At 35.8% G+C, this 18974-nt stretch overlaps 1 protein-coding gene and 2 long non-coding RNA genes across 3 annotated transcripts; 2 read left to right on the top strand and 1 right to left on the bottom strand.

Annotated features, from left to right (window-relative positions):
• Positions 1–2270: 2270 nt before the first annotated feature.
• LOC306890034 lies at positions 2271–4948 on the top strand. Its single transcript, XR_013786247.1, has 3 exons — positions 2271–2350; positions 3075–3154; positions 4312–4948. It is a non-coding gene; the product is annotated as an uncharacterized lncRNA (long non-coding RNA).
• Positions 4949–6166: 1218 nt separating this feature from the next.
• LOC306889631 lies at positions 6167–8432 on the bottom strand. The gene is made up of 3 exons (XR_013786213.1): positions 7524–8432; positions 6953–7047; positions 6167–6878 (listed from the first exon to the last, which is right to left on the bottom strand). It is a non-coding gene; the product is annotated as an uncharacterized lncRNA (long non-coding RNA).
• acer3 (alkaline ceramidase 3) lies at positions 7669–15602 on the top strand (the record flags this gene model as incomplete). Its single annotated transcript, XM_079448789.1, has 12 exons — positions 7669–7769; positions 8255–8472; positions 10202–10312; positions 10531–10583; positions 10771–10823; positions 11047–11128; positions 11518–11553; positions 11922–11980; positions 12063–12164; positions 13712–13816; positions 13895–13940; positions 14014–15602. 12 exons carry the CDS (start codon positions 7669–7671, stop codon positions 14065–14067), a joined length of 1020 nt encoding a protein of 339 aa, XP_079304915.1. The 3' UTR covers positions 14068–15602.
• Between the last annotated feature and the right edge of the window lie 3372 nt (positions 15603–18974).

The raw sequence follows: 18974 nt of genomic DNA on the forward strand, positions 1-18974 counted from the left end.
TATTTTTGTAACAAAGGGCTCAAAATAATATTACCAGCCATTTTTAAAAACCATTTTAACTTTAAGTGTATTCTACATGTTACATTTTTAAATAGAATTTTCATAAATACGGGTTGTAACTTCAACAACTGCATTAACTCACCTACTGTACTGCAACTTTAATAGCTAATGTCTATAATTTATGCACACTTAAGTCACCTGCACTATTGTTTAGTATAAATTATTATCTGTTCATAGCCACCTGTACACTAATGTTCATAGTGTATAGCCATCTGTATATATTATAATGTACACTAATGTTCATAGTATATAGCCATCTTTATATATTATAATGTACACTAATGTTCATAGTATATAGCCATCTGTATATATTATAATGTACATTATAATGTACACTAATGTTCATAGTATATAGCCATCTGTATATATTATAATGTACACTAATGTTCATAGTATATAGCCATCTGTATATATTATAATGTACACTAATGTTCATAGTATATAGCCATCTGTATATATTATAATGTACATGTGGCGAGGGGGGCGTGGTTTAGCGAGGTCTGCGGCAGGAGAGAGAGCCGGGAGACGAGCGGTGAGTAAATGGAGCATGTGCAAATTATCAACACCTGTATCCAATTCCAGTAAGGGCGCGGAGATCAATAAAAGGAGCCGGCCGACAGACGGGTGGTGAGAGAGCCGCGGACTGAGCACGGAAACTGAGCTGGCGTGCTACCTGTGCGGAGACCGTTCGTCTCCCGGCTCTCTCTCCTGCCGCAGACCTCGCTAAACCACGCCCCCCTCGCCACAGTACACTAATGTTCATAGTATATAGCCATCTTTATATATTATAATGTACACTAATGTTCATAGTATATAGCCATCTGTATATATTATAATGTACACTAATGTTCATAGTATACAGCCATCTGTATATATTATAATGTACACTAATGTTCATAGTATACAGCCATCTGTATATATTATAATGTACACTAATGTTCATAGTATACAGCCATCTGTATATATTATACTGTACACTAATGTTCATAGTATATAGCCATCTGTATATATCATACTGTACATTAATGTTCATAGTATATAGCCATCTGTATATATCATACTGTACATTAATGTTCATAGTATATAGCCATCTGTATATAATATACTGTACACTAATGTTCATAGTATATAGCCATCTGTATATATTATACTGTACACTAATGTTCATAGTATAAAGCCATCTGTATATATCATACTGTACATTAATGTTCATAGTATATAGCCATCTGTATATAATATACTGTACATTAATGTTCATAGTATATAGCCATCTGTATATATTATACTGTACATTAATGTTCATAGTATATAGCCATCTGTATATATTATACTGTACATTAATGTTCATAGTATAAAGCCATCTGTATATATTATACTGTACATTAATCTTCATAGTATAAAGCCATCTGTATATATTGTTCATAGTACATACCTACTGTCATGTTTTCATAGAACATACCTACTGTATAATATTTTCCTAATATTGTATTCTGTATTAATTCACTGTATATCCTGCACTTGCTAAATGCACTTCTGGTTAGATCTAAACTACATCTCGTTACACTGTACTTGTATATGTGTAATGACAATAAAGTTGAATCTAATCTAATCTAATCTAAAATCTCTCAATGAGTTTGTATTAAAGTAAATAACTACAGTATTATTATTCAAATATCTATACTATTTTTTCTAACACTTTAAAACAGCGAAGAATGTGCAGCTCAATCATGCCACGTATGCTTAGATCTGAATGATTGTATAGTATGGGATCAGAAACCCGCCTTAAGTATTGTGGTCAAGGTTTGAAAAATAATGAGCGTAAATAAAAAAATTGAAAACACGTGTAAAATAATAGCGCAAAAAACTAACAAACAAATGCAAACAACAAACAACGCGCTCACGGATCGAAAAGTAATAGGCGTGAATCAAAAATGTTAACACGTTTACAATAGTTCTGCACAAAACTTGAAACATGAATTAAACATTTTCCAAATCACAAACAAAATCAGGTTTCGCTCATATTTATTTTTTTGTCCGTGCTTACGGTCTTTTGCCCTTTGCTCTCGTTTCCACTTTCTGCGCTTGCTTTTCTAAATGCTGCAGTTCAAGTTTCATGGTAATTAGGGCGGGCTTCGGCGCCACCATTGGTCCACTAGTTCTAGGTTGACAGCTCCTCCTCTAGCCAATCAGTCAACGAGGGTGTTGACGTCACCCCAAACGCGACTCGCTCGCGGCATACCTCTCTGAAGGTGGATTATATCCGTCAGCTGCAAATCGCGGACAACCACAGGTAATTAAACATCATTATATCATTACTGAGTGTCAGATACACTTCTTATATCTGTAATGAGTTCGCTCTGCCAGGCTTGTTGTGTCCAGTTAGCTGGGTTTAGTCAGCGGTACTATAGTTTACACACTGTAAAAAAGGATTTGAGGATTTAGTTGACTCAACTTATTTTCCTAAGTATATTCAACTAAAATGCTGAGTGTACTTAAGATATTAAGTTTACCTGTGTCCAACTAATCCGTTTAATCAGACTAGTTTATTCAACAAAGATTTCTCAGTTGTCTGAGTGGCATGAAAACCCCGCCCACCGAGCATGTCAGCTGCGCGCGTCACTCACCGTTCACCCCTGCATAATTGCGTCAGGAAACCCTATCAAAAATACACACGGATCACAGGCGACAACGCGCTATAACTGACGAGAAGCTTCCATTTTTTCGGTCAAGGGTTTTTCGTGGTAAGTGCAAATTTATATCTTGTTATTTGTGAAAGTTCCCGTTAATGTGTTTACAGAACCCTGCACATGTATGTTCCTAGTTTTACGAATAAGCTATTATTTTACTAGTTAATGAGTTCCCCTAATTTTTTATTCAGTTGTGGCCACATGCAGTATATATATATATATATATATATATATATATATATATATATATAGTAGTTACAGTGAAGAGAAGAGAAGTGAACAAAACTTTGTATTTCATTTTCGCCAATTTGTTTGTGATTTTATGAGGTCATCATAACGAGGACATCTTCTCAGTCAGCGGCCCCTGCAAAAACCCCGCGGAGCCTTCCCCACAACACAGAACACAGGTGACCATGCGCCGTGGCTGACTTCTATATGAGTTCTTGAGGAAAAATGTATATCCAGATAGTATTTGTAAAAGTCACTGTTAAGGTATACAGAACGCTGAACATGTTCCAGGGTTTGACAAATACGCTTGTCCTCGCCAAGTTAACGAGCTGAGTTCTGTGAAGTGCCTTCATCGTTTTGCTTCTTTGTGTATGCTCACTGTTATTTTACGGTCGTGGCATCCTGTTATTGAAATATGTCATCCACGGTTTTACTGCATAAAAAATAAGAAGCCGCCTCCGTCTCACACTCTTGCGAAAATGATTTCGGGACGATCAACAGACAGACTGTCATTTGTAACTGTAGTTGCGCCACAATGGAGGCGCTGTTTCTTTATCAGCACCAGTGAGGCGCTGAAGAGTCGCAGAACAAGAGCTAGAAGTAGCTTTGTTTCACGGCAGTTTATGTGAATTCCTTTTCATCAAAGTACGTTCATTTTCTTGAAATTGTAAAACGTGCTGTACATCGTTGTAACGTTTCATAATGTGCAGTTGTTTCATTGAATTAGCGTTATACTGTTCACAACGTGTTCGCCAGTATAAATGCACATGCATATACGAATGACTCGTTTAAACAGGTAAACCTATTCAGTCACTAGCGAATATAAGATTTCAGCGAATCATTTATAGCTCCGTAAACCACAAGAGAACGCAGGATATGAATGAGATTTGCTCATTTAGTAAAACTAAAGGCACTCCGGAAGCAGTCATACTTTCATAACAAAACGCTTGTACTTTATGTGATCCAATGTTGTTTGCCTACTCCTGGCAGAAGGCAAAAATTGGTAGCTCTTTGAGTTTATCGAAATATTTATTTAAACCGTTTGAAAAGGCTGAAATTGAGCAAAAGGACAATACTGTGCAGCAGACATTTACATTTATGCATTTGGCAGATGCTTTTATCCAAAGCGACTTACATTGCATTATTCTATAAATTTATACATGGGTATCTGCCATCCCCTGGGATCACACCCACAACCTTGTATTGTTAACACAATGCTCTTACCACTGAGCTACAGGACAATATTACATTACATACAGCCCTTTAGCTGTTATATATGCACTAACTCAAAAAGTAAATATATACTAGTCTAACTTTGACTTTTCTTTTTCTTCAGATTTGGGCTAGTTCAACAGAGCATCTTGTGACTCGTATGAAGTAGACCTGCAAGCTCTGCCCATATTCTTCTGCCAACCAACGCAAAATAATAAGGCACTATAAGATAAAAAACAGACACTTCAGTAGATCTTGCCCCTTACCTTGCATCTATAGTGACTGTTTGTGTTCTTTTAAGACACAAGTTGCCCTTAAAAAACATTTGTTACAGCACAAAAAATATCTGCTTCATCAGTTTCAGCCAACTATTACCCACAAATCTCATGTAATAACGCATAGGTTACAGTGTGAATTGTGTAATTTTTCTGAGCCATGTACTTTGTACATTTGGGAACTCATTTGAAGAATGAGTCTGTTAACTGTCCTTTTAAGCAGTGTCAATTTAATATGAAATGTCAATGTTAAACTTTGCCTTGTAAAGGAAACTAATCTTTTTTCCAACATATATAAGACTAACATATATTTAAAGTACGTGTTCACTTTTAGCAGCACTTAAAGGCAGTAATTTATTTACGTATGCTGTAGTTTAACATGCGTTTGTTACTTAATTTTTCCATAACATGCACATATGAAATGTCAATGTTAAAATATACTTTATAAAGGAAATTAAAATGAAATAAAATAACATTCTGCTTGTTATTCCATGTCCGGAAGTCATGTTTATGCAGTACTGTTCAACCTGTTGAATTAACTTAACATTCCAAGTAAGATCAACTAATTTTGGAAAAAGTAACCTGGCTGCCTTAAAAAGATAAGTTAATTCAACAAGCTGTTTCTTTTATCTAGTTTGCACGACTAATAATTATAAGTGTATGCAACCAGATACTTAGTTTTAACAACTAAACATTTGTTGGTCTTACTAATTTGATGTTCTTTTTACTCCAATTAAGGTTTGCGCAACTTTCTTTTCTTGTTGGTCCAATTGCCACAATTGTTGGTCAAAAAAATATGAAGTTGATAACACTTAACCATTTTAACCCCAACTATTGATTCTTAATTCAAAGAACTCTTAATATGTGTCAACAACTAAAGTTTTTTAGCATACTCAACTCAATATTTTAAGGCAGCCAGGTTACAAATTATTTCAAGTTGAATTAACTTGTTTGTTTTTACAGTGCAGGTACTCTTATTAAATTATTTAAGATTGTTGTGTATTTAGAAATAATGACTGTATTGGTGTAAATGTGTGATGTCATAGCTCATGAGAATGATAATACCACGTATATCTTAATTTAGACGAGCACATCATGCAGCGTCTTTGTATTAGCACCTATTTTATTATTGCTCCTGTATGACATATCGCTAATTGCTCCCTACCTCTGGATAAAAGCATCTTCTAAATGTAAATGTCTTTTCTCACAGAAGTGCATTAATTCAGTAATAAGTGCTAATTGAACGTATTGTTACCAGGGAACAGATTTGTTTCGGTAATTTTTCTCGGATGCAAGGAATTACATCAAACAGCATGATATTACACTTGTGTGTACCTAGGAAACAGTTACAACATTTATTTCTTTTATCCTAGGACCTTTAGGAGCAAGACAGCGCTTGAGGACTCATTGGGGAGCAAAACACTGGAGTAACAGTCCCTCATGTGGATGAGTGTATGCCGTCAGCTCAGTTCAGAACTAATAAGCAAATCTCAGATATTTATTTAGTGTTCAATTTTGTGACACAGCCTGTTGATACTTGAATCTTAAAGACCCAGGCTATAATTGTTATAAGTTCTGTCATTTAACACCATTATAAATGTGATTATGCTTAGCACAAAGAAAATAAAAACTGTATACACAAATGTTTGTATACTCCATTTCTCCATAATATATTAGGAAGTGATGTATAAATTAACACCATTTGCTTGTCACTTACAGAAGGCTTTATTTAAATAATGCAAAAAACTTACAGTAGTGGTTAACAAAGAGTGACCAATAATAATGGAAAATAAAATTTTAGGAAATTTCCACACGACAGCAATGATATCTATATTAAAAAGTAACTCAAATGCTAAATAAAATGGAAAAAATAATATAATGCAAATATAACAGTCTTTAAGAGAGTGAGGTGAGACAACCAAGTCTACTACTTAAAAAAAAGCAAACAGTGTATCATTTAGCAAACATTTAGTATATAATACAATATAGAAACATTAAGAAATGAAAGATAAGTATTAAATCGGCAAGATAATTGTCCTTTGGTGGTTCTAAATTTCACATTTGTCCAATAAATGCTTGTAAAAAGCTTTCAACTTTATCGTTTAGCTTTCTGAAACTCTTGGTCATGACATAACAACATTGATCAGAGTTCAAGTTTAGTTAGCAGCTTGTTTTTACTAAAATTTATAGATTCGCTTTAGATGAAATTCACAGATCCACTGCACTCAATAAATGCTAAAATAGCGTTTGAGTTAGCGAATTTTAAATATAGTATACAATGCAAAGCCCAGCTCTACGTTTCTTGATGTTAATATAATTAAAAGTAGCTCATGATCTTCCTCTTTACCAAAGTTGTGGAACTCTCTCTTGCACTGATTTCAGGAGAAATGTGGCTGAGGATGTTGTCGACATCTTTCTGGAAAAAATGCAAGTCGACAGAATTATAAACTGCTGTTAAAAAAACATTGCTGGTAAAGAAATGTAACTTACTGTGTTGTTTCTTGCAGAGATCCTTTCCATAATCGTGTCCAGCAATCCATACAGGCCAAGCACTGATGCAACTCAGAATGTTGCATAGGGAATAACTGGGTAAAATAAAATGGGTATATTTATGAAAGCATTGCAATAACATTTATTTAGTATTTAAAGAACAGTTAACCTGGATAATGTTTATTAATGATAGATGGTTAGCAGCCAGAATTTCTCAACAGTAGTCAACTAATGTAAACTTCACCCAGAAAGCATTTATAAATCGTTAGAAAAGATGCTAATGTTACATGACGTGCAAATCTAAATTAGTTAAGATATGCATGGAATTATTATTCTCATGAGCTAGCAACATCACGCATTTACACCAATTCAGTCTTTTTCTAAATATACTACCAATAATCTTATATAACTCAATAGAATAACTGTAAACTATAGTACCGCTGACTAAACCCAGCTGGGCACATGTCAATTTAACGGACTTGAATCGGACAACAAGCCTGGCAGAGCGAACTCATTACAGATATAAGAAGTGTATCTGACACTCAGTAATGATATAATGATGTTTAATTACCTGTGGTTGTCCGCGATTTGCAGCTGACGGATATAATACACCTTCAGAGAGGTGTGCCGCGAGCGAGTCGCGTTTGGGGTGACGTCAACACCCTCGTTGACTGATTGGCTAGAGGAGGAGCTGTCAATCTAGAACTAGTGGACCAATGGTGGCGCCGAAGCCCGCCCTAATTACCATGAAACTTGAACTGAAGCATTTAGAAAACCAAGCGCAGAAAGTGGAAACGAGAGCAAAGGGGAAAAGACCGTAAGCACGGACAAAAAAATAAATACGAGCGAAACCTGATTTTGTTTGTGATTTGGAAAATGTTGAATTCATGTTTCAAGTTTTGTGCAGAACTATTGTAAACGTGTTAACATTTTGGATTCACGCTTATTACTTTTCGATCCGTGACCGCGTTGTTTGTTGTTTGCATTTGTTTGTTAGTTTTTTGCGCTATTATTTTACACGTGTTTTCAATTTTTTTATTTACGCTCATTATTTTTCAAACCATGACCACAATACATGTGGCGGGTTACTGATCCCATAGTATAGTTTTCCTCTGGCGACATCTAGCGGTCTTCGTAGAAACGGCTTTAAAGATCACTGACAGTCGCCTAAACAATACAGCAAAATCTCTACAATCTGGTTAAAGCATAAGTTGCACACGGAAAATATTTGACTGTATGTATGAAAGCCAAGAAAAAAACACATTATTTGTTATAGTGACGTACGGCTGCTGTTGTTTGTAGTGCAACCGTTAACGCACGAAGTCGGTTCAGATTGGATGGAGCGCTCAATCCGTTACCGCGCGTAGAGCTCCTCCCTTCCGCACGTCCGACCTTTGAGAACACCGTCTCTCTCATCATGGCTCCGGCGGCGGACAGGCTGGGCTACTGGGGCACGCCGACCTCAACTCTCGACTGGTGTGAAGAGAATTATGTGGTGTCGTATTACATGGCAGAATTCTGTAAGTACCTTAAATCTTTACGTTTCTGTACGGTTCACGCGGTTCTTGGTCGTGTAGGACGGTAAACACGGATGTTAAAAGCAGAAGAGAGTCGCTCTTCGAATCGTACTATGGGAAAGTCTCGTATCTTAATATTCACGAAGCAGACCTTCGCATTGGGTGATCGGCATGAAAAACGTATGAATATTAATAATGTAGTTCTTTGCTATTGGCTACCTTGGAAGCGATGTCAGCATGGCCTGTTTAATATTTAAAAGCCAAGCCTTGTTACGTTATGAACGTCAGCGTAACCTCGTAAAATGTATAAGTCTTTGCCATAGTAGGTTTTGTAAGGGCTGTTCGATTCCAATTCCTGGTTTGGGAATCGATTCTTAGATGCTGTTTTCGATTCTTCCTCAATTCATTGTTTTGCTACAGATTTTTATATATTTTTTAGAAAATGTAAACATTTCTAATGCAATACAATCACGGTCACTTTTTACATTGTTTATTGTTCCTATAACAAAATCATTAACCAAACATGTCGATCTTGTCCTGCAATTCGTATGTATCATTAATAATATAATTAATAATCGAATTTACTAGCTGTTTACCAAACAAAGCGCAGGTGAAATTACACATTTCTCAATTCTGTTCAGCTTTAAAAGCTTTATAGACATGTTATTAGATCAGATTAGATTCAACTTTATTGTCATTACACATATACAAGTACAGTGTAACGAAATGTAGTTTAGATCTAACCAGAAGTGCATTTAGCAAGTGCAGGATATACAGTTAATTAATACAGAATATAATATTAGGAAAATATTATACAGTAGGTATGTTCTATGAAAATATGACAGTAGGTATGTACTATGAACAATATATACAGATGGCTATATACTATGAACATTAATGTACAGTATAATATATGCAGATGGCTATATACTATGAACATTAATGTACAGGTGGCTATGAACAGATAATAATTTATACTAAACAATAGACAATAGCTTTTAAAGTTGCAGTGCAATAGGTGAGTCAATGCAGTTGTTGAAGTTATTCTCTCTTAACACACAGTCTGAGCTCATCGGTAGATAGTAACCCTAAGAGAAGACGGTCCGTTTAAAGTCCGTCACACACAGGCGTCCATGGTGTTTCTGTTGTTCAATTGGTAACTCCATTACATTTGCAGCATCAACGGTCAGGGATTAGATCGGAAAAAGCACTCATTGATCAAATGTATAACTTGAAATAATTTTGAATTGAATCTATGTGCAAATTCATAACATGCCACAGATTAGGTGAACATAAGCTAATAGGTCACTTTAGTAAATTGGCCAAATGCCAGCGATAAATACCACAAATCAGCTAAAGGTTAAAATAATATAATAACAAAGTTATTTATTTCATTCCTGTCTACTTATATATCGCTTTCCTTCTTACCAAGAGGTGTTTGAAGCAACGTAATGATGTTATGTAAACTTTCGTGAGAAACAATTGGAGTTTCTGATTTAAGGGGTGTTTGCATATGAAGGAACGTGCCATGTTCAGTACAATACCCATGTATCCATACAATGACACAAAGGCCTGCATACACCCTGTTGACTCTTTCTACCACATGTTTGGTTTATTGGACAATGAAATATAATGAGATACAAAAACAGTTTGACAACTGATGGTTCTTTTTTTGATCGTAAATCAGACGAACAGAATGATGAGTTTTAATGTTGTTCTTATTTTTTTGCAGGGAACACAGTTAGTAACCTGATTATGATCCTCCCTCCAATTTATGGAGCCATTCAGACATGTAAAGGCGGACTGGAAACACGTTACGTGTTATCGTTTTTAGGACTTGCAGGTAGGAACAGAAGCAAAGCATCATTCACCTGGTTTTATATGATGATACACTTTAAAGGCTTAAAGACTGTGGCCTTTCCTCTAGATATTCAACACATAATTGCATAGAACTGGGGCTCCACATTTTTCTGAAGCCCTCTGAATCATTGCAAATAGTTATATCCGTTGACAAAATCCTCTCCTGATGCATGTTTTCAGTATAACCTTTTTCTATTACAGCTGTAGGCATCGGCTCATGGAGTTTCCACATGACGCTGCAGTATGAAATGCAGGTAAGCTTGAAACTTTGTCAGCCTCTCAACGTCCACTGTGCATGTGAGCTCAAGCACTCCAGAAGCTTATTTTCACTTCCAGATTCATAACCACAAAGCTGCTTACGGCACATGACCAAAGCCATAGCCGTAAATCACAACAGTGAGACACAAATTCTGTAATCTCTGGCTTCTCTTTTGATTTAAGTTGCTGGACGAGCTACCGATGATCTACATCTGCTGCGTCTACGTCTATTGTCTGTAAGTTTACCTTTCGCACACCTGATGTCACATTTGCTTTCCCCTTTGAATGCTCACTGTAACTGTCGGATTAGAAACATCTGTCGCTTTTTTTACAGATGAGTGTCATATGATTGTAGGTCAAATATTGTTCATGCTTTATTTTCACATTGACGCAAGCATGTTTTTTATTTTTCATCACTGTGTTTGAAGTTAATACTGTGTGTGAATGTTAACATCACAGATACGAGTGCTTCAAGCAAGAAGGCGTTGTTAACTATTTCTCAATAAGCCTTTTGCTGACCTTCAGTATTACCGTTAGTGTGGTAAGTTTTACTTTGCTGTACAAAGTTTTGTTTAAAACACAGCTGATATTTTGGACACTGAAGCCAGACTTAAATGTATGAAACACTTTTTTTATTTCAATGCTGCACATTTTGGATAATCGCTGATCTGACACACTGATAAATCTTAATGCGATGAACTACACATGTAGTTGTTCTGCCAGTACACCTGTGTGAACCTTAGGGCAACTCATACATCAACTACATTTATCCACCTTGCCACCGTTTGGTTAAAATTGCAAAAATCGCAAAAACAATTTCTTTTCAGACTCATACATTGTATATGTTGCTTAAGTGTCCGAATAATACAACAATATTCATGTTTTCTCACGTGCTTGGAGAGCATTGCATAAGTTCAGTTTCTTTTGTAGGTTTACCTGCTATGGAAAGAGCCGATCTTTCATCAGGTGAGACATTTCACTCTCTTATTGATAAACTCATCTGTCCTCCCTTTGTTTAAACTGTTATTAGACAATAGAAATGTTGTTATTTAGCAGATTTGTTACTTTTTGAAAGATTCATTTTCTGAGTTTGCTCTAAATTATGTCAGGTACTTTGGGGGCCCTTAAAACAATTTGGTTTGTAAAAGTCTCTTCTGGCTGTGTTTGTTTTGTTGTGTAATGGCAGTTGGCGGTTGCTCTATATGCTACCTGACCTTCTGTAAACACTAGGATGTTATTAACAACAACATACGATCACCATTCAAATAGTCCTTCTTTCATCACATGGGGTGGTCTTTATAGTATACGTTAAAAGCATTTTTTACTTTCCCCAGGTCATGTATGCCGTACTGGTGACTTTCTTGGTGATTCGGTCTATTTTTATTGTCACGTGGTGAGAAAATGCATCTGTGGTTATAGTTTGTTTAGTTAAGATAACATTAAGCCATTCTGAATTAACATGATTTCTTTTGTAGGGTCTATCCTTGGCTCAGACCCCTTTGCTTTACATCTTTAAGTCTCTTCCTGCTGGGATTCGTATTATGGAACATCGATAACATCATGTGTGACTCTCTGAGGTATTTAATGAGTACCAAGAAGAGACGATGTATTTTTGCATGCCAAACCCGGAAGCGAGTTAGCATTTAAGTTCTTCCGTTTTCATCGCCCAAAAGTCTATGGGTTTTTTAATGGGTTTTGGTTTAATGCCTAAAATGGACCTTATAGTCGTTATAGTTGGGAAAATTCTATAGCGGTAAATCGGTGACTACCACAAATATATATTTTTTTGTATTCTCATTTTCTCAAATAGCAAAAGAAAATTTCTATGATAATGTTTTAACTACTTTCAAAAATAGAGAGTATGTGAAGGCAGTCAAAGGTGATTTCCATAGACTCCGTATAAGAAACACCCTTGCATTAGCATTTACTATTATTTTGTAATTTGATGCAAAGGTAATACAATACGAAGTAAATAATTAAAATAATATATTAAAAACTTCTTAAAAGGATTTATGATGCTGATGAAAGTTAGCAACTGAGATTTCTGGGGCACCATTGACACCATAGTAGAAACAATTATTGTATATTTTCCTTTGTTCTGTTAGAATAGAAGATATTTAGAAGAATTAAGGAAAATAAACAGTTCCGGGGCACTTTTGACAATAATTTGTGACTACCCCAGAAATGTCAGTTGTTAACCTTCTTCTAAATATCTTTCTAAATAAATGTATACAGTTTTGTAACTACTTGAGGTTGAGTAATTCATGACAAGAATTTAAAGAATTTTAGGTGGAGTATCCCTTTAAAATCGTTAACAAGTTCCTAAAAGCGACTACATCCTACGGCAGGGAAATTAAAAATCATCACGCATATAAATCTCACAAATAATGCAACATGGACAAAAATCTCTAAAAACATGCAAAGAAATCATTTTAATAAAGTTTAAAAAAGTTGTCAAACGCTTAGTGTTGGCCTGTGCTCACCTGAGTCATGTCGGACAGAGACGTCTCTGACTCATTTCCGACCTTGTAATCTGCACGTTTTACCTGTGGTGTAGAGGAGCCTCAGGTAAGACGGGGCATTCTCTCCTACGTCAGAGGTTTCAGGTGAGGTGAATGTTCACTCGTAAATTGTTTGCAATATAGGAAACCAATCCTATACTGGCATTTTTAAACCCTCTGTAACTTCTCTACAGTTTAACTTAAAAACACAGCCAATCTTTATCTGGGTATCTTCATGTTTTCAAGCAATTAGTAGAACTAACAAGGTCTCTAAAAGTGAAGCCTTAGTCGAAGGCTTACCATGCGTGATGATGTTAACCGTCTGTTAAAAGCATCATGATAGCTCCTGGCGATTGTATTTGGGGGTCAGAAATAGCAAATATTGTGTTAATTTGTAAAGATTATCTTGATAGACAAACATCATAAACCTAAAAGCAATTTCTTTTTGCAAAAGTATTTGGACAAAATCCAAAGCATTCCGAAGAAATCAGTGCTGTGCTTACTTCCGGGTTGGCCTACAAAATACATCATCTCTAAAATAAACTATACTTGTATATATGTATTCAAATGATACAAGTCTCAAAAGAGTTACTGTATTGACCAGTTGACTGTCTTAATTCCAGAGCCACACGGCAACGTTTGCCCCCTGTCGTTGGGGCGGTTACACAGCTCCACGCTTGGTGGCATATCCTAACAGGCCTGGGCTCGTATTTACACACACTTCTCAGGTACTGGCAGTGAAAAAGACTCTTGGAGAAATTATGCAATTAAGAGTCAAGATAATGATTCAAAAATTTGTTTCTTAGCCTACAAATTCGATCGACCTACCTCAAGCACAGACCAAAAGTTAAGGTAAGTGCATTTGGGGTCATTCCGTTTATATCGCTTTTCTGACTTTTTAAACCAACGTTTTGAACGTGTTTAGTTTTTATGTGGCGTTTGGCCAGTGCTGCACATTGAATCACAGAAGACGAGTTGAACGGGAAACGAGAGGAGGATATTGGACCAATCAGAGCCCTCGCACAAGAGGTACAGCCAATCAGCTTCGGCGGCAGCAGGAAATGACCAGTGGCTATCGGTTTGGTTCACCCATTCCCCTCCGGCTTTGTTTGCCGAGTGCATTTATGAGAATGCTGCCATGGAAGGACGATTTTTTTTAGTTGCTTTTAGATTCGAGAAGTTTTTAGTGGTCCTGTGATTTTTTTTTCTGTGTCATTTGCGTAAATTGTTTTATATTTGAGGGCCAATGGTAAATTTTAATGGAAATATTGAGATAACACAACGGTTTCACATGTCATTCATGTTTCGTACTGTATCTGAATGTCTCTGCACTCGGTTGACAAGATAATGCTGCATCTGACCTACATTTTAGATTTTGTTTGTTCCTCATTCCATTTTTAACAATCCACTGGGACTGAGAGTTGAGAAACATTTAGCAACTATCCTATCACATGATCACTGTGTGCAATATTTGACAGTTTAGAGTTTCTTTGAATAAGTAACAATAAATGGTAATATGTTACAAATTAATTAAATGAGTCACAAGTACATACAACAATACATAAAGTATACATTTCAAGCCCCTCATGTCACCGATATACAAGAGAATTGTTTCGATTCATGATGATTATGAAGAGCGCATTCATATGTTTTTGTTATTTTATGAATGAATAATCATGAACGCTAATAATAAACATTTGGCTGTAGGTTTCAAGACACTCAAATACTTTAATTCATTGATTATTTACTATGATTAGTAGATTTATGATTTATTTAGTAGGTTTATTTATTTTTATAAGGGACGGGTCAAATGTTGACGATTTGAACGGCTCAGCCTGTGTTCACTGTCAGAAAGAGAAACTGTGTGGTTACGAATGAAGGTTTGTGATTTATTTTATATTGTGCCAAGTTTTTCATCTCTTTATGAAGCACAGTTGATACAACAGAAAATTCAAAAGAATGGCGGTGAGACGTTAGGTGTTGGATATCAATTTTAATCAGATTTTCTGATACAGAAATGTGCTGCTGTTGGTTTGGACTAACACTGAGGGTGCCTTAGATTCAACTGTCTATTCAGTGTTGCCTTGATGTTTAGGTATATCAAACAAGATATCAAATATAACAATGCATCCCATGTATCTAATAATGCAGATTTAAGAAGAAATGATAATATAAGTGAACGAACAAAAGCAAAACGACTGCCTCTGTTACTGCAATTTCTGTATGTGCCTAAATCAATAAACAGTCTAACAGGTATTGATCCAAATTTTTAAACATCTATTCTTCCTCTTGACTTAAGCGCTTTGGTTATAATCATAGAATATTGTTGCTTTCTCTCTCAACATTGTCCTTCAAAGACTGCTTATGTTGTATGTGTTTTGGGAAATCACTTTTTCGACTCATTAAAATCTATGTTGCCAAAATATAAAATTTTGTTAATGCTGTTTTATTTCATTTTAAACTGTGTTAGTGTTTGTAATATGTATTTGCATCTATAAAGATATTAAGATATGCCAAGCCCGTGGATTAAATTGAGTAATAGTAGAACGCAATGATATGTTGGTTTTTCCGTTTGTGTTATGTTATTGTACAGTATTTTATTTGTTCGATTGGGCTTTTGTGTAATGAAAAAGATAAGATAAGGTTAAAGGATAAAAGTGCATCAACAAATCAGGCTTTTAAACGGATAGATCAGCCAAAACTTCATTTTCTCACCCTCATTTCAAACCTGTGTGACTTTCTACAGCAGAACAAGGATAAACCTTTCAGTCAATACTCACTGACACTTTGGTTTTGTCCACACAATAGAAGTGAACCTTGTTCGGTGACATTCTTGAAATGATCTTCTTTGTTTTGCAGAAGAATGTAAGTCATACAGGTTTGGAATGACAAGAGGGTGAACTATCCCTTAAAAATAAAAACACGGACTGCAGGTCATTATTCGTACAATAGAGGGCTCCACTAATATGACCACTATTAAACCCGTGCGCACAGCTGTAAGACAGAGACGTCTCTGACTCATTTCCTGCCTCGTAATGAGTACGTTTTACCTGTGGTGTAGAGGAGCCTCAGGTAAGACGGGGCATTCTCTGCTACGTCAGAGGTTTCAGGTGAGGTGAATGTTCACTCGTAAATTGTTTACATGTTGTGTCTTTGCAATATGGGAAACCAATCATACACACAGTTCCTGTGACACTTTTTCTCTCTAACTTTTCTACAGTTTAACTTAAAAACACAGCCAATCTTTATTTGGGTATCTTCATGTTTTCAGGCAATTAGTAGAACTTAACAAGGTCTGTAAAAGCGATACTTTACTGGCAAATCTAAATTTCCCCACGTTTTACATACCCTAACTGAATATGGTTTTCTTCTTGAAGAACAATGCAGTCGGAATTAGAATACCAAGCAGTAGAATGGGAGTGAATGGGTGGTGACTTTTTGAAGCTCCAAAATGTGCATCCATCGATCAAAGAACTGCTCAATACGGCTCTGTGGTCTTAAAGGAAAGTTAATCTCAAAATCATAATTGTGTTATTTTTTACTCACCCACATGACGTTCAACATGTTTTAGGGCCCAATGGCGTCTTCGGAACACAAGTAAAGATATTTTCGGTGACAAGATCCCTTTAATTCCTAAAGTGACATTACAATTGTTTATATCACAACCATTCTAAGAATACACTGGGATTCTTAGAAAAATACTCTACTACAAGTAAAAGAATAATAAATTATAAACAGAATCACAACCATAAAGAAACCCCAAGCATTCTTAAGTAATACATTTGGAGGTGGAATTGACGTTTCAGCACTTCAACAAAGCCAAACATGTCAACCCACACTGTAATTGAAAAAATTCCCTGACCTCACATCCTGGACCAACAGACGACAGCGCTTTTTGTATCAGCGCCACTGATAACACTGATGACATGCTGTGCCAGCAGATGCAGGGCCATGGAGCACATACCCAAGCTGGAGGTGGACAGGAAATGACAGACACGTTGGTATCAATAATTCCTGAGTCACCGGATCGGTGGATACAAAAATGGTCTGTCTTTGGTTTGCTCTAATATGTTTATACCCTTGAATGTCTGAGTAAGTTGAATGTATTTAAATAAATGAGATCAAACAGTTCTGTCACAACCGGGGTTTTCTGTGTTAAACAAGTGCTATGTAATCCACAGTTCACCCAAAATACATTTTCTGTCATCATTTATTCACCCCCATGTCATTTAAGAACCTAGATATTTTGAGAAATGTTGTTGTTTGTTGGTCTGAAACCCTCCAAAATGCCACCTCCAATGATGTGCATTAATAAAAGCATGATTTTAGTTTTTAAGTCAGTGATGTTGCCTGCCAAGTACAATTGTTAAGATTATAAAACCATTCCTATAATAACTGCAAGTCATGTGAAAATTCATTAGGAAGGAGAAGTGAATCAAATCTTATCGTGTGTATCGTCTGAGACTGAGGCTTGCCAGTCCAGAGTTCAGGTAAACAGCAGGTATTCAGGAAGTGAATCGAGGAAACATGATGACAGATGACTTCTTGAGGTTCTTAAGGTTTAGAAGTTTCACAAGCGTATAAATCACACAATCATTTTTCATATTGATAGCTGATACACTTGAAGATGATTTCTTCTAAGAGTTTTAACAACGATATCATATAGAAGACTTCTGTAGCCAGAATTTATCACATTGTACCCATTTGTTCTGTGGCTTGTACGCCCAGTGATGGCATCCTGGAATTGGAGACAACAACAGCAAAACCAGAAAATGTTGGCTGCGCTTGTGCAAACCTTACTGTATGTAGTACAGAAATTGTGTGGAAGTTTCACAATCAAAACAACAGTCGAATTGTGTTGTGTCTTAATAAGAATTGAGCTAAATTTGTGTACATGCAAGCTTATTGTTTCAAAATATACTTTATGGTTATTTCCCCTTCATATAATCTCTTGATAAAATCCTTATATGGAACAAATATGGATGTGATGTCACATGACATTTCAAAACGATTTTCAAGAAGCTCTTTGTGACATCACAGCTTCAAATGCAGAGGGAAATCTCGTGGGAACTTCCACTATTCCACCACAGCTGTTCTTAAACAACTGCTATGAAACACTTACACAGCATGAGAATATGAGATTTTTTCCTTCACTTGTCTGGGCTGGTTATTTTACATGGACTGTCACAATATCAGACTTTCACAACAGCATTATTGTGGCCCAAAATATTGATGCTATCCATATGATATTATCCCGAAATCTATAGAATAACAAAATAAACAATGCTATCAGTCAAACGCTTTAATTTAATTAATTTTTTATTAACACATTATAAATAATCACGCTGGGTATAACACAAAGATTACGATTCAAGTTGATGCAATGCAAACTACACTATCTATATAGTAAACAATGTGTACTTTTTTAAAGAACTTAAAATAAAATCAGTGCCAGGTGTGTGGTGCTAAATGGTGATGTAGATTTCTTGAAACAGTAAACATCCCTTTGGCCAACATAATTTTGGGCAGCAATATAAAATTCAACTTCACACCTTTGAATTTTGAGATTGACAAGAGTCATGCACATACCTGGAGAGTACCGCTTATCCTAAACCATCAGGCAGTAGCTGCTAGTTTTTCATGTCTGGGCAGGTTGCTCATCAGACAGTAGGCTATCTGTTAAATGCATTAGGTATAAACACGAATAGTGCTGGAAATGTCAAAGTAAGAATAACATTAGGATTGTGATGTATATATCATTTTATGATTCAAAAGATACATAAAACATTTACTTATGCAGATGAAAATTTACTTGCATTTCCACCGATGCACAAAGTCTTGATCTGAGCCCATCTTTATGAATGTAAAAGTAATGTCATAATTTAA

The sequence above is a fragment of the Barbatula barbatula genome (assembly GCF_947034865.1).
Source record: "Barbatula barbatula genome assembly, chromosome: 24".
Classification (NCBI taxonomy): Eukaryota; Metazoa; Chordata; class Actinopteri; order Cypriniformes; family Nemacheilidae; genus Barbatula; species Barbatula barbatula.